General features: G+C 39.8%; 1 protein-coding gene across 1 annotated transcript in view; it reads right to left on the bottom strand.

Moving 5' to 3' along the window:
• The window catches only part of LOC129626154 (ankyrin repeat domain-containing protein 26-like), an 87858-nt gene that overhangs the window by 57670 nt on the left and 13366 nt on the right, over positions 1–16822 (bottom strand). The window contains 6 exon segments of the mRNA XM_055545362.1: positions 3115–3311; positions 3404–3455; positions 6491–6560; positions 7687–7720; positions 11876–11943; positions 15287–15424. Coding sequence (XP_055401337.1) covers positions 3115–3311; positions 3404–3455; positions 6491–6560; positions 7687–7720; positions 11876–11943; positions 15287–15424 — 559 coding nt within the window.

The raw sequence follows: 16822 nt of genomic DNA, 5'->3' as shown, positions 1-16822 counted from the left end.
AATATCACAATTTGTATGGAAATACAAAAAACCTCGAATAGCCAAAGCAATCTTGTGAAAGAATGGAACTGGAGGAATCAACCTGCCTGACCTCAGGCTATACTACAAAGCTACAGTCATCAAGACAGTATGGTACTGGCACAAAGACAGAAATATAGATCGATGGAACAAAATAGAAAGCCCAGATATAAATCCATGCACCTATGGACACCTTATCGATGACAAAGGAGGCAAGAATATACGATGGACAAAAGACAGTCTCTTTAACAAGTGGTGCTGGGAAAACTGGTCAACCACTTGTAAAAGAATGAAACTGGAACACTTTCTAACACCATACACAAAAATAAACTCAAAATGTATTAAAGATCTAAACATAAGACCAGAAATTATAAAACCTCTAGAGGACAACAGAGGCAAAACACTCTCCAACATAAATCACAGCAGGGTCCTCTATGACCCACCTCCCAGAGTAATGGAAATAAAAGCAAAAATAAACACATGGGACCTAATTAAACTTAAAGGCTTTTGCACAATGAAGGAAACTATAAGCAAGGTGAAGAGAGAGCCTTCAGAATGGGAGAAAATAATAGCAAATGAAGCAACTGACAAAGAATTAATCTCAAAAATATACAAGCAACTCCTGCACCTCATTCTGGAAAAATAAATGACCCAATAAAAAATGGGCCAAAGAACTAAACAGACATTTCTCCAAAGAAGACATACAGATGGCTAACAAACACATGAAAAGATGCTCAACATCACTCATTATCAGGAAAATACAAATCCAAACCACCATGAGGTACCATCTCCTGCCGGTCAGAATGGCTACTATCCAAAAGTCTACAAACAAAAAATGCTGGAGAGAATGTGGAGAAAAGGGAACCCTCTTACATTGTTGGTGGGAATGCAAACTAGTACAGCCACTATGGAGCAGAGTGTGGAGATTCCTTAAAAAACTGTAAATAGAACTGCCATACGACCCAGCAATCCCACTGCTGGGCATACACACTGAGGAAACCAGACGTGAAAGAGACACGTGTACCCCAATGTTCATCGCAGCACTGTTTATAATAGCCAGGACATGGAAGCAACCTAGATGTCCATCAGCAGACAAATGGATAAGAAAGCTGTGGTACATATACACAATGGACTATTACACAGCCATTAAAAAAAATACATTTGAATCAGTTCTAACGAGGTGGATGAAACTGGAGCCTATTATACAGAGTGAATTAAGCCAGAAAGAAAAACACCAATACAGTATACTAACACATATATATGGAATTTAGAAAGATGGTAACGATAACCCTATATGCGAGACAGCAAAAGAGACAAAGATGTAAAGAACAGTCTTTTGGACTCTATGGGAGAAGGCAAGGGTGGGATGACTTGAGAGAATAGCATTGAAACATGTATATTATCATATGTGAAACAGATCACCAGTCCAGGTTTGATGCATGAGACACGGTGCTCAGGGCTGGTGCACTGGGATGACCCAGAGGGATGGGATGGAGAGGGAGGTGGGAGGGGAGTTCAGGATGGGGAACACATGTACATCCACGGCTGATTCATGTCAGTGTATGGCAAAACCACTACAATATTGTAATTAGCCTCCAATTAAAATAAAACAAAAATAAATAAAAATAATGTGGAATGTACATGTTGCTAGAGATATTTTTTAAAGAAAAAATATCTTCCACAGATAATTTTATAAACTCTGGTGGTAATTTTTCTTTCCTTATGACTTTATAATAACAAGTAGTCTATATAAGAAAAAAGCATAAATCATGATTTCATTCATTTCATGTATGCAATTACCCATTATTTGCTAACATTCAGAAAAAAGAAATCAGAATCTCTCCAGAGGAAAAAATACACTTCTACATTTCTTCTTTCAGGCTGTTGCAGCTGAAAATTTTCTCATTTAATGAAGAGAGATTAAGAATCTCATTTATTAAATTATAAATTATAATTTTAGTAAAAAGAATAGATAAAATGCTTATGTATTTCCTCTTTATTTTCAGAAAGATCTAAAACACCCACCAAGGTTATAGCAAACAGTAAGATAAATTAGATAAGTACATTAAGTATCTAGCGTCGGACACGACTGAGCGACTGAACCGAACTGAAGTTAGAAACCACAAGAAACAGAAGGGCCAAAAATTCTTAATTCACAATACGTTTCCAAAGGCCTAAAACAGGGATCATCTTGAATTGTCTCTAAACTAAAGTTTTGCTAGGTTAAATAGAAGACATTGCTTCATCAATTTCGAAGTGAGAATTTTTTTAAAAAGAGAAATCACTTCAAATTTTAATGAGCTTCCAGAGGGAACTATATTCAAAAAAATATATATATACATACACAAGTGTAAACAAATCACATTGCTGTACACCTGAAACTTACACAGTATTTTAAACTGACTACATTTCAAATCAACAATAAAACAAGAACCACCAACCTCGAAAACAACCACCAAAAAAAAAAAAAATAAGGAACACATTTTTTTTAGTTCTTCATAAAAATCATCTATATGTCATTCAAAAGAGTATGAGCATTGTTTTTTTACAACCTCACTTTCTCTTCTTAAGTTGAATTTGAAATAATTTCTCACATATTTATAATATAGAGTTCCTGGTCTGACTGACCCGCACTATTTCTGTTGTGTTTGTATAATATCTGTCTCATCTTCACCCTCATTCCATCTTATATTCATCTTGTCCTTCTTAAAGGAATTCTTCCTCTTCATCCTCCTCCCCATCTTCATATTCATCTAGTTGTTTTTCCTCAGTTCAGTTCAGTTCAGTCGCTCAGTCGTGTCTGACTCTTTGCGACCCCATGAATTGCAGCGCACCAGGCCTCCCTGTCCATCACCAACTCCCAGAATTCACTCCTCAGTGCTTTGTAATTCTTTTCTTTCATAACAGCATACTTACTATGCCAATATTTATAAATCTGAATCATGCACTTGTATGCCTCTCATTATCACACCTTTTCGTATCGTGACTTTGAGGGCTTCTATTTCTGTGGTGGGATCCTTTTTGTCATCATAAGGATCAGGGGAATGGTATGTGAACAAATACAGGGAAAGAAGAGTTACAAACAGAACAACTTACCTTTGTACGACCAAGGCCTGCTACAGACTTGAGAAGTTTTGGAACAGGCTCAGGCGATGGGAAGGCAGGATGACAGATGCCCTCAAACCAGGGTGATGGTTTGGGAAATGTTTCAACCACATCTTCAACATTACTACCAGAATTATTGTCCTGAGAGAAAGTTGTACCCTCTGGTCTCAAAATACCACATTTTGCTTCTAGTACAGTGAAAACAGGAGAGAGTACATGAGAACATGTGTCATTTCAAATCAAGGAATAACACCAGGAGGACAGTCTTCAAATAACTTACTGTTTCTCTTGGATAGCTGAGAAGCCTTCATTAACTTTGATTTCAGGACATGCTGGAGAAGAAAATAAGAGCTTGAAGAATATAACAAGTATCAACCTGAATAAAAGAATTATAACATCCCCCATTTCTCTATGATCTAACACAAAGAGCACAGGCTCTGGAGTCATTCAGAGGTGGATTCAAATCCCAGTTCTGCTGCTGACTGACCTGCTCATTGGGAAAGGATTATGACAGATGACATCAGAAGCACCAGATCTTCCTCTCCTTACCCCTAATTGACTGCTATACAAATACTAGGACACCCACTAGATTACTTTCTCTACCAAAATGTTCTAGAGTAATAATTTATCCCCGGTAGTTTAGAGCACTATTGAAAAACTAAGACATTTAAATTAATTGCTATATTTTGAAATTTGCTTCCATGATTAATACATACATGGATTATCACTTGTGAAGGGTAATATGAAAGTTTAGGTTTTACAGAACCTTATTTAGATGGGCTAGAACTGCAAACAGGATAAGCTACTTCTATTCTGTTTGTCAAACAGCTGGAGACCAATGAAACAGCGAAAAAATTCAGCTACTTCTATGAAACAGGGAAAAAACAAGATTAAACCCGTAGGACAATGATCATGAATGAAAGCCACACTCTAAATAGAAAGCCATAAGCAAACATGTTCACAATAGAGGCAGAGAGAGATGGACTGAAAGAACAGACATTGAAGAAATGTGTTCTGCCAGGAAAAATTAGGTTAACAGCAAATATTTTTTAAAAAATTTTAAAAAGGTAGAGAAGGAAGAAGAAAGGAAAAAGTGAGATATTTCTAGTCAAGAACAAACTTTACGGAAAAAAAAAAAACAAGTATAATAAGGTATGTGGAGAAACACATATATTTAGAATGTATATACAATAGATCAGTACCATATCAGTATTCTTAAGGATATACTATGAGCAAAGCCTCTGTTTCATATGATTTTATTAATATATTTTATGCATCTACACTGTTCTTCAAATTTTATGAAAATATCAACATCAGTTCAGCTCAGTTCAGTTGCTCAGTGGTGTACGACTCTTTGCGATCCCATGGACTGCAGCACACCAGGCTTCCCTGTTCATCACCAACTCCCAGAGGTTTTACAAACTCTTGTCCATTGAGTCGGTGATGCCATCCAACCATCTCATCCTCTGTCGTCCCCATCTCCTCCCGCCTTCAAACTTTCCCAGAATTGGTATTTTCCAATGAGTCAGTTCTTTGCATCAGATGACCAAACTATTGGAGTTTCAGCTTCACCATCAGTCCTTTCAATGAATATTCAGGACTGATTTCCTTTAGAATGTACTGATTGGCTCTCTTTGCAGTCCAAGGGACGCTCAAGAGTCTTCTCCAACACCACAGTTCAAAAGCATGAATTCTTTGGCACTCAGCCTGCTTTATAGTCCAACTCTCACATCCATACATGACTACTAGAAAAACCATAGCTTAGACTAGACAGAACTTTGCTGGCAAAGTAATGTCTCTGCTTTTCAATCTGCTGTCTAGGTTGCTCATAGCTTTTCATCCAAGGAGCAAGCGTCTTTTAATTTCATGGTTGTAGTCACCATATGCAGTGATTTTGAAGCCCCCAAAAAGAAGTCTGTCACTGTTTCCATTCTTTCCCTATTTGCCATGAAGTGATGGGACCAGATGCCATGATCTTCGTTTTCTGAATGTTGAGTTGTAAGTCAACTTTTTCACTGTCCTCTTTCACTTTCATCAAGAGGCTCTTTAGTTCTTCTTCAATTGCTGCCATCATGGTGGTGTCATCTGAGTATCTGAAGTTATTGATATTTCTTCTAGCTCTCTTGATTCCAGCTTCTGCTTCATCCAGCCCAGCATTTCACATGATGTACTCTGCATATAAGTTAAATAAGCAGGGGGATAATTTACATCCGTAATGTACTCCTTTCCTGATTTGGAACCAGTCTATTGTTCCATATCCAGTACTAACTGTTGCTTTTTGTCCTATATACAGATGTCTCTGGAGGCAGGTCAGATGGTCTGGCATTCCCATCTCTGGAAGAATTTTCTACACTTTCTTGTGATCCACAGAGTCGAATGGTTTAGCACAGTCAATAAAACAGAAGTAAATGCATTTCTGGAACTCACTTGCTTTTTTTATGATCCAGAGGATGTTGACAATTTGATCTCTGGTTCCTCTGCCTTTTCTAAATCCAGCTTGAACATCTGAAGTTCATGGTTCATGTACTCTTGAAGCCTGGCTTGGAAAATTTTGAGCATTACTTTGCTAGCATGCGAGATGAGTGCCATTATGTAGTAGTTTGAACATTCTTTGGCATTGCCTTTCTTTGGGATAGGAAGGAAAGCTGACCTTTTCCAGTCCTGTGGCCACTGGTGAGTTTTCCAGATTTGCTGGCATATTGAGTGCAGCACTTTCACAGCATCATCTTTGAGGATTTGAAATAGCTCAACTGCAATTCCATCACCTCCACTATCACTTCGCATTCCAGGATGTTTGGCTCTAGGTGAGTGATCACACCATCCTGATTATCTGGGTCATAAAAATCTTTTTTGTAGAGTTCTGTGTATTCTTGCCACCTCATCTTAATATCTTCTGCTTCTCTTCGTCCTTTATGGTGTCCATTTTTACATGAAATGTTCCCATGGTATCTCTAATTTTCTTGAAGAGATCTCTAGCTTTTCCCATTCTATTGTTTCCTCCATTGCTTTGCATTCATCACTGAGAAAGGCTTTCTTATCTCTCTTTGCTATTCTTTGGAACTCTGCATTCAAATGGGTATATCTTTCGACTTCTCTTTTGCCTTTTGCTTCTCTTCTTTTCTCAGCTATTTGGAAAGCCTCCTCAGACAACCAATTTGCCTTTTTGCTTTTCTTTTTCTTGGGGATGGTTTTGATAACTGCCTCTTGTACAATTCACAAATCTCCATCCATAGTTCTTCAGGCACTCTGTTTTTCAGATCTAATCCCTTGAATCTATTTGTCACTTCCACTGTCTAATCATAAGAGTAAATACTACGTGAAACTAATTTCAGAGCAGGAAAACGAATTTCACAACAGAACACTTTACCTTAGTTTTAAAATCTAAGACTTCATCATTTGATGTAGGCCCTAAATCAACGCCAGGTTTGTTGGGAAACCTTTAAAGCAAAAACATACAATAAAAATGAGTGAGCTCATGTCCTTGAACAAAAGGAAAAAAAAAAAAACAAGTGAAAGTTTGTCTATATATTAAATGAACTTTCTTGACATGAATAAAATTTGGCCTGTTTTAAAACAGCTTTTTAAAAAAAATTTTTTTAAAGATTTCTTGATGTGGACCACTTTTAAAGTCTTTACTAAATTAGTTCCAATGGTGCTTCTATTTTAGGTTTTGGCTGTCTGACCCCGGGTTATGTGAGATCTTAGTTTCTCTGACCGAGCATCGAACCCACACTGCCTACATTGGAAGATGTCTTACTAACAGTCTTAACCACTGCACCCCCAGGGAAGTCTCCAAAAAAGTTTTTTGTTACCTATTTCTGCGTTCATCTCTCCCGACCTATGAAATATCTAGTTAACACTCATTCTTAGTTTCCATAACAGAGAGTGACAGCCTATGTATCGGCAGAGCCTAAAAATAATTTGTTTTCACCAAAAGTTCTAATAGCTGAACTGAAAATCACATTGATGGATTGAAATAATTCTTGTTTTCCCAAACTGGAATAAACCTGATGACTTAAAGCAAAGCAGAAGAATAGGCTTTCCCTTCTCCATTGTCTGTTCAAGGTTCAGAGATGAATCTGAGTCCATCCAAAATGGGAGTCTTAGTCTGTCAGCAGGGATACCACTTATTGAGATGGCACCATTTCTCTCTTTTACTCTAAGAGGGAGTACCGGGAGTTTCCCCACAATGTCGAAACTTAAAATGTACACAAGTCAAAGAACTAATGTATATCTTTAACTTATATGCTACATGGGTACTTCTCAGTCTCTGCTGAGGGCCATGGGAGTGGACATGGGAGCCAGGAAGGCCAATTGTCAAATCACAGGTCAACTCATTTTAACCAGGGTCGATTCATTAACCTCCTGAAACCACAGTTGCCTAATTAAGTAAAAGTAGGACACGGCTACTTTACAAAGCTGCTGTGATGACTCTATGAGGTCACAGATGTTAAGCACGTAATGCATTGTCTAACCCAGAGTAGAACACTCAACAACCATTAGTTTCTCTTCTCCATGTTCCCTTAGTTAAACATATAATTTAAAACATTCATAAAATCCTACCTCCTTGAAGAGTGTTCTTCAGAACTCTCACCCACTATTAAAGAAGAAAGCAAGATACATTTTAAATCAACGGAAGTAAAATACAGAATAGTAAAACCTCAAGACTGAGGCTTTGTTTAAAAGTATTCCTTTCAAAACACACCTGGAGGCCACACTAGAGCAAGGGGACAGTGGTTGTACTATACTCGTAGGCCACTAATGCCTAAGAACCACTCCTCCCCTTTATAGTCATCAAATGCAAAACAAAATAACAAAGAAAAGAACTGCTGTTTACAATGACCATAATCCTAACCAAACTCCAGGAGACTGACAGAAAATGATACTATACCATTAATACAATCAGTACTATAAGCTGACAATAGCATGCTTAAACAGCACAGTGTTTCTGGATTTCTATTGCCTGGAGCACTGAACAGAGAATATAGGTGTCTTGCTGGGACATGACAACTTCTCTGGCTCTTCAGTTCACAGTGAAAACGCCCTATCACAAGGAAGCTTGGTCAAAGGCACTGAACCTCAGAGCATGGTAAAACATAGGAAACAAAAGTCTTCTCTTCCTGGCCCTCTTTCCCAAGGCAAGAGAAGTATGAAAGATGTAGTGATTCCAGGTTTAGAAAGGATAATCTCTTGAAAGGCAGGTGGGGGAGGCCAACGGGTAAAGGGGCTCAATTCAGTGATGAGAATGGGGACTAGACTTGTACTGGTGAGCATGAAGTAGGGTACATAGAAGCTGAACTTTTAAAAAAGTTCTATATATATATAGGGAACTATATATATATGTATATAGTGTATATATATGGAACTTGTTTAAAAAGTTCAACTTCTGTGTGTGTGTGTGTGTGTGTGTATATATATATACATATATATATATATATACACACATACTAACGTTTAAAAAGAATCTCTTGATGATGCTGTGAAAGTGCTGCACTCAATATGCCAGCAAATTTGGAAAACTCAGCAGTGGCCACAGGATTGGAAAAGGTCAGTTTTCATTCCAATCCCAAAGAAAGGCAATGCCAAAGAATGCTCAAACTACCGCACAGTTGCATTCATCTCACATGCTAGTAAAGTAATGCTTAAAATTCTCCAAGCCAGGCTTCAGCAATATGTGAACCATGAACTTCCTGATGTTCAAGCTGGTTTTAGAAAAGGCAGAGGAACCAGAGATCAAATTGCCAACATCCAGTGGATCATTGAAAAAGCAAACATCTATTTCTGCTTTATTGACTATGGAAAAGCCTTTGACTGTGTGGATCACAATAAACTGTGGAAAATTCTGAAAGAGATGGGAATACCAGACCACCTGATCTGCCTCTTGAGAAATCTGTATGCAGGTCAGGAAGCAACAGTTAGAACTGGACATGGAACAACAGACTGGTCCCAAATAGGAAAAGGAGTACATCCAGGCTGTATATTGTCACCCTGTTTATTTAACTTACATGCAGAGTACATCATGAGAAACGCTGGGCTGGATGAAGCACAAGCTGGAATCAAGATTGCCAGAAGAAATATCAATAACCTCAGATATGCAGATGACACCACCCCTATGGCAGAAAGTGAAGAGGAGCTCAAAAGCCTCTTGATGAAAGTGAAAGTGGAGAGTGAAAAAGTTGGCTTAAAGCTCAACATTCAGAAAACGAAGATCATGGCATCCGGTCCCACCACTTCATGGGAAATAGATGGGGAAACAGTGTCAGACTTTATTTTTCTGGTCTCCAAAATCACTGCAGATGGTGACTGCAGCCATGAAATTAAAAGACGCTTACTCCTTGGAAGGAAAGTTATGACCAACCTAGATAGCATATTCAAAAGCAGAGACATTACTTTGCCAACAAAGGTTCATCTAGTCAAGGTTATGGTTTTACCTGTGGTCATGTATGGATGTGAGAGTTGGACTGTGAAGAAGGCTGAGCGCCAAAGAATTGATGCTTTTGAACTGTGGTGTTGGAGAAGACTCTTGAGAGTCCCTTGGGCTGCAAGGAGATCCAACCAGTCCATTCTGAAGGAGATCAGCCCTGGGATTTCTTTGGAAGGAATGATGCTGAAGCTGAAACTCCAGTACTTTGGCCAGCTCATGCGAAGAGTTGACTCATTGGAAAAGTCTCTGAAGCTGGGAGGGATTGGGGGCAGGAGGAGAAGGGGATGACAGAGGATGAGATGGCTGGATGGCATCACTGACTCGATGGACGTGAGTCTGAGTGAACTCCGGGTGTTGGTGATGGACAGGGAGGCGTGGCATGCTGCGATTCATGGGGTCACAAAGAGTCGGACACGACTGAGCGACTGATCTGATCTGATCTGATCTGAGGCTCTCTCCTTCCATTGCTCAAGAGTATCTGGACCACACAGAGCAGGATGGTCCAAAGAGTGCTGTGTACTAGTGAGGGATATCATTATATCAATCCTTTCCATTATAAGGCAAATGTTTATAGAAATCATGCTTTTTCAGCTTGGAAGGCATACATCATCACATCCTAAGCTGATGAACAAGGGGAGGGAGGGAAGGATGGAGGGAAACACGGATTCTGGTGTTACTGGATAACATTTCCCAGGGGTCGTCATGATCTGAAGCTGGAGGGATGACTCACATGCAGTAACTCCAGAGGAGCACTGCAAGCTTGAGCAAGGAGAGCAGGGGCAATGATTTTTTAAATGTTTGCACCCTATGACATCAGAACAATGCTTAGTACACAAAAGACTATCAGTCTTTTGAAAGTTATCAGTTTAGTAAACAAACAAAAAATAAGCATGTTTTCTTTGAAAATTGTGTTCAGAAAAATACAGAAATTAACCAGAGAAAACTCTATTCTGAGTCTATTGAAGACCAAGACACTGTCATCTCTGTGTCTCCTCTGACTAGTGTAATAAACCAACCTACAGTTCTATGATAGATGTTTTTGCTGTTCAGTCACCAAATCGTGTCTGACTCTTGTGACCCCATGGACTACAGCTCACCAGGCTCTTCTGTCCATGGGATTTCCCAGGCAAGAGTGCTGGAGTGGGTTGCCATTTTCTTCTCCAGGGGATCTTCCCGACACAGGGATCAAACCGTATCTCCTGCATTGGCAGGTTCTTTACTCCTGAGCCACCTGAGAAGCCCCCTTTGATTAGATAGAGGTCTACTCAGTTAAACTTATCCTTGGATACCCTGTACAATGTGCTAGATGCCACATCCAATGGATCTAATGCTGTTTTTGTTAATGCAAAGTATTTTTGTGCTTTTATTAGAACCTGCAGAGTCCCAAGTTGTTCTATTTGAATATTTATTATGATAATCTTTTAACTGATGGCAAGAGAACATCTTGTTCTTACAAAACTATACTCTCGTGACAATTGTCCAACACACAAAAGAAAATATCTGATCCTAATGAAGTCATTCTGGGACTTGGTGATGAAGTCAACTCCAGGAGTTGGTAATGGACAGGGAGGCCTGGTGTGCTGCGATTCATGGGGTCGCAAAGAGTCGGACACAACTGAGTGACTGAACTGAACTGAACTGAATGAAGTCAACCTATCTCACTCTCTCTGGATCTGTAAGGAATGAAGTTGGTAATCTAGACCTGCTTGGTGCAATAGGCAAAATAACTGGTTCTCAACCAGGCATTGCTTTTCTGCCTTCTGTACAATTGGTAGGTATCTTTCAGAAATAATCTCTCACTACTATGCTCCACACTGGCTCAGCTTTGTAGTTATTGTTTATCATTTCTTATCCTATCAGGAAGGGATTATTCAAGTTCCCAGTTTTAATGATGGGAACTATTTTAGTGAGACTAATCACTACACAGTGACTACTAAATATTAATTCACTAAATGCAAATCATTTCTAAAAATGAAAGTTCACTTTCATAAGATGTCCAATCTGCTATAATATGACTATAGATTAAATATACATCATACTCACTTAAAAATTTTTTTCTGATTTACACAAAGATCTAATATAGGACTTTAGGGGCCATATTAAAGAGATGGATTTCTTTTCAGACAATACTGTCTTTGATGTTAAATCACCTACAATTAACTTCTTAAAGAACTCTGAATACTAGAGTATAAAGAAATTAATTTAAAAAATAAAATACACATGCAATTTACCCTAATTTTTTCATAGTTCTTTCATTACTGAAACTTCCTCATTCCTACTTTATCTATGGTAGAATCACTGAGAGTAATTCAGTATCAGATGACTTACCTGGGTTGCTATTTTCAGGAGAAGTTTTAGATCTCTTTTCTTTATATTCAGAAATCAGTTGGCGAAAGCTATGTATTAAAAATGCAATAAATAATATTTTAACACTGATATGAAAAACAACTACCAAATTCTTAGATTATTTCAGACAATGTCAAAGATAATATCAAAACTTCAATTGTCACATACATTTCAAGTTTCTAAGTTCTATAAACTTTTATTTAGCATGTAGTAAAGGAGAAAGTAAAGGTCTATTTTCACCCTGCTGATTTAACTTATATGCAGAGTACATTATGAGAAACACTGGGCTGGATGAAGCACAAGCTGGAATCAAGATTGCCGGGAGAAATATCAATAACCTCAGATATGCAGATGACACCATCCTTATGGCAGAAAGTGAAGAAGAACTAAAAAGCCTCTTGATGAAAGTGAAAGAAGAGAGTGAAAAAGTTGGTTTGAAGATCAACATTCAGAAAACTAAGACCATGGCATATGGTCCCATCACTTCATGGCAAATAGATGGGGAAACAGCGACTGACTTTGTTTTTGGGGCTCCAAAATCACTCCAGACGGTGATTGCAGCCAAGAAATTGAAAGACGCTTACTCCTTGGAAAGAAAGTTAGATCAACTTAGCATATTAAAAAGCAGAGACATTACTTTCTCAACATAGGTCCGTCTAGTCAAGGTTATGGTTTTTCCAGTAGTCATAGGGATGTGAGAGTTGTACTATAAAGAAAGCTGAGCGCAGAAGAAGTGATGCTTTTGGACTGCAGTGTTGGAAAAGACTTTTGAGAGTCCCTTGGACTGCAAGGAGATCCAACCAGTCCATCCTAAAGGAAATCAGTCCTGGGTGCTCATTGGAAGGTCTGATGTTGAAGCTGAAACTCCAATATTTTGGCCATCTGATACGAAAAGCGAACTCATTTGAAAAGACCCTGATGTTGGGAAAGATTGAAGGCAGGAGGAGAAGGGGACAACAGAGGATAAGATGGTTGGATGGCATCACCAACTCAATGGACATGATTTTGGGTAAACTCTGGGAGTTGGTGATGGACAGGGAGGCCTGGCGTGCTGCGGTTCATGGGGTCCCAAAGAGTCGAACACAACTGAGCAACTGAACTGAACTGAAAGGAGAAAGAAAAGGAAGATGAAGTAGTCATGAACTCAGGGCAGTACAGCTCCAATAATTAACTAGATTTGGCTTGGCATACAAAAAAATCTCTCGAGCTTGCAAATCCTAGCTCTATAACCAACTGCTCTTTGTTCCTGGAGGTGTTGTTTCTCTTCAGTTCAAAGTCTTCCTCTACACAACTGGGATATTACTACCTTATTTCACAAGAGGGTTAATAGGATGTAATGAGATAATATACCCCCAAAATGCTTGCAGAAACAGTCAAAGGGTGGAATAATTTCATCTTCAACTTTATTGCTGTAACTACTCTGAAATTCCAAGTAAATCCCAATGTGTGATTTTTCATACGTTTAACATTCAAGTATTGCATGAAACTGTTCTTAATTCTGGTGATTAGCTGTTCTTTGTGGTTTGTAATTTAGGGAATATCAGCGCTTACATAATGTGTACCTAAATTTATTTATAACATATGAATTCACTACATGAGAGAACATAATGATCCCCCATTATTGCAGCTAATTACACCAAGAGCAGACTATGCTATGCTATGCTAAGTCACTTCAGTCGTGTCCGACTCTGTGTGACCCCATAGATGGAAGCCCACCAGGCTCCCTCGTCCCTGGGATTCTCCAGGCAAGAACACTGGAGTGGGTTGCCATTTCCTTCTCCAATGCATGAAAGGGAAAAGTGAAAGTGAAGTTGCTCAGTCGTGTCCGACTCTTAGCGACCCCATGGACTGCAGCCTACCAGGCTCCTCCATCCATGGGATTTTCCAGGCAAGAGTACTGGAGTGGGGTGCCATTGCCTTCTCTGAAGAGCAGACTAATCACAATCAAGACCTGGCCTGGACCACTACTCTTCCTTCTCTGCCTACTCAAACTCTGAACCAGCAGATCTTTCTGCCAATGGTTTTTAATCTCCATGTTCCTCTCCAATTCACTTGGAAGACATATCCCTACTCTTAGAGTGGGTACTGGCAAGTTCTAGACAGGGCTTACCTCTCTGAATTTCAACTATTTTACTTGAGATTTAGGGGTTTCTGCTGAATGGATTCCTTATGGGGCAGATTCTGAAAACATTTAAAGTGGAGGCAGACAGAAATCCGTTGGAAGGTTTTCAGTATTACAGGAAACAGATCCCATGAGGGGCCAAGCATAATTAGGGAATCTCAGGCAAGCTGGCACCCACTACACTGGGAAGGATGACAGGGAACCTGTGACCTAAGAAAAGGCGCCCCCACAGGACAGAAAGCCGCCTTGAGCTTCAAGTCTAGATACAAAGGAGAAAGGGAAGTCTGCTCAATCCCTGCAGGAGCACTTGACCCTCTCTGACAGTCTAAAATGGTCCCCACTGACATCTGCTAGCTGAAAAGATAAATAAGAGCCTCAAGGGCACCTCATTGTGAAGATCTAGGCCTACACATGGGCTCCACATAAGGTCTCTGACTGAGGGGGGAAGCTAGGCGGCCCCGCTGCCCGAACTGGGTGCTGGAGCTTTGTTTGCAACAGTGACTGAGCGACAAGCATACATATGAGAACAAACGAGCTCTCACTCTGAAGTCGACCTGTGCATCATCTTAAAGGCTGGGGAACCTGGACCCACAGGGGCGGCCTGGGAGCAAAGGTCAATTGTGAGCCCACTGCAGGATGACCTTTTTTTTTTTCCTTTTAAAATGATTTTATTAAAGTCTTCATAGAGCCAATCCAGACTCCAGATCCAGCTGCCAAGCAGACCCTGTGAAGACCAGCTGTAGCAGCAGTGCTGCAGCAGTGGAACCAATGCAAGCGACAGAATGGTGAGAAGGAACTGTTTTCTCCCCTCCAAATGACTTGTGGAAGAGGACTGTCTCGTTGATTTTAGGGAATCTGCCGGGTTCTTGGAAAATTCAAGCAGAAGCGTATAGAGAGGCAAGTCCTCAAGAGAAAACAGGATTTGCTGCTGAACTAAATATTTCAAGACCCAAAGAACTAGTTAGAAATATCACAACTGTGACACTGTTCATACGCCATATCGAGAGGTCACACTTGGAATGAAATGGCTAATGTCAAGCCTTCTAAGGATCAAGGTCTACATGTCCTGAGATAAAGCACCCCGAGCCCACAGCCAAGAGTCACTAACTGGCCTTTGCTTGGCTTTCAGCTCTTGAGGGGGAACATCTCATCACCATTCTCCAAACTGCCTGCACTAAACTGGAACTCTCACTGGTCACGTAGCAAGTAACAGTTAAAATTATTTTTGGCTGCAGTTTAGTGACAACTGGCATTTTAATGTGAACACTTACATATCAAAACCACTAATAACAGCATATTCTTCTGCAGTCCATCCAAAAACATCTTGAGAAACGATGTCAGCACCTTGCTGCAGAAGAAGTCTGACGACATCTGGTGATTCATACTTGACAGCAAGCATGAGGGCTGTTCTAAAACAATAGAGAGATGACTTCAGCCTCAGGAAGCTGAGTTGACTTACTTACACAGTTAATTTGATATGCTTCACCAAGTGAACGCCTTGCCCTTTCATGAAGAATTGACCATTTACAGGTTCAAGTGTTCATCAGTGGCACCCCACTCCAGTACTCTTGCCTGGAAAATCCCATGGAAGGAGGAGCCTGGTGGGCTGCAGTCCATGGGGTCACTAGGAGTCGGACACGACTGAGCGACTTCACTTTCACTTTTCCCCTTCATGCATTGGAGAAGGAAATGGCAACCCACTCCAGTGTTCTTGCCTGGAGAATCCCAGGGACAGGGGAGCCTAGTGGGCTGCTGTCTCTGGGGTCGCACAGAGTTGGACACGACTGAAGCGACTTAGCAGCACCAGCGGCAGCATCAGTGTTCATCTTTGCAAACTACCTCCAAGGCTAAAATGAAGGGACGGAAAAGAAGCCTCCTGTCCCACTGGGATGCCAGGTAGCAGCACTTACTATTTCAAAAGTCCCTGATGGGGACTTCCCTGGTGGGCCAGTGGATAAGACTCCAGGCTCCCCATGCAGGGGGCCCAGGTCAGGGAACTTGATCTCATATGCTGCAACTAAGAGTTCCCACAACTAGGACCCCATACAACCAAATAAATAAATGTTTTTTAAAAATAATAATAAAGTCCTTGATGGACAAGAAAAGATCCTGAGGTCACTTATCTGAGGCAGGTGACTATTTAAGGGATAAATTCCCCATTTCCTCCTTAGTCTGATATATTCGGCTTCAACGTCAGCTAGAGGTTGGGTTAAGGAAAGGCTACTTGCAGGTTTAAATCAAAAATATTGATATTAATGGGAATAAAAATAGTCATGGTGGCAGTTAATGATGTGGACAAGCATGTGCTAGGCACTGAAAATGAAATACTATATATAAAATCTTTCTTACACACAGGCACCTTTGAAAGATGTATTACTATCTGCCTTGTGTATCAGGAAACTTATTTGCTGATGATAGCCCTAATCGGTAGGAAACCTAGGAATTGAACCTAGCCTGAATCTAAAGCCTATCATTTTCGTTGGTATCATTCACCTCTGATTCGTCTCTGTTAAAGGAACTGTTTATCCAATCAAAGCTATCTTTCTTCCTTCTACCTGCATTAAAAATGAAAATATCAAAATGTATGAAAAGGAAAACCTGATGAGCCCACAGGATCTGGTGACCGTGAGTCATAACCACCTTTTTGTGGCTGTTGTTATTTAGTCGCTATGTTGTATCTGACTCTTTTGCAATCTAATAACATCAGCATTCTTCAAACAAAGTAATTTAAAACAAAGAGTTATCCATAAGACAAACCCAAGTCTTTTAGGTTTACTATGCATCTTATAAAAATACATACATACAAA

The sequence above is a fragment of the Bubalus kerabau genome, chromosome 13, assembly GCF_029407905.1.
Source record: "Bubalus kerabau isolate K-KA32 ecotype Philippines breed swamp buffalo chromosome 13, PCC_UOA_SB_1v2, whole genome shotgun sequence".
Taxonomy (NCBI): Eukaryota; Metazoa; Chordata; class Mammalia; order Artiodactyla; family Bovidae; genus Bubalus; species Bubalus kerabau.
Note: the sequence above shows the minus strand (reverse complement) of the source record. Positions and strands in the feature narration are given on the sequence as shown.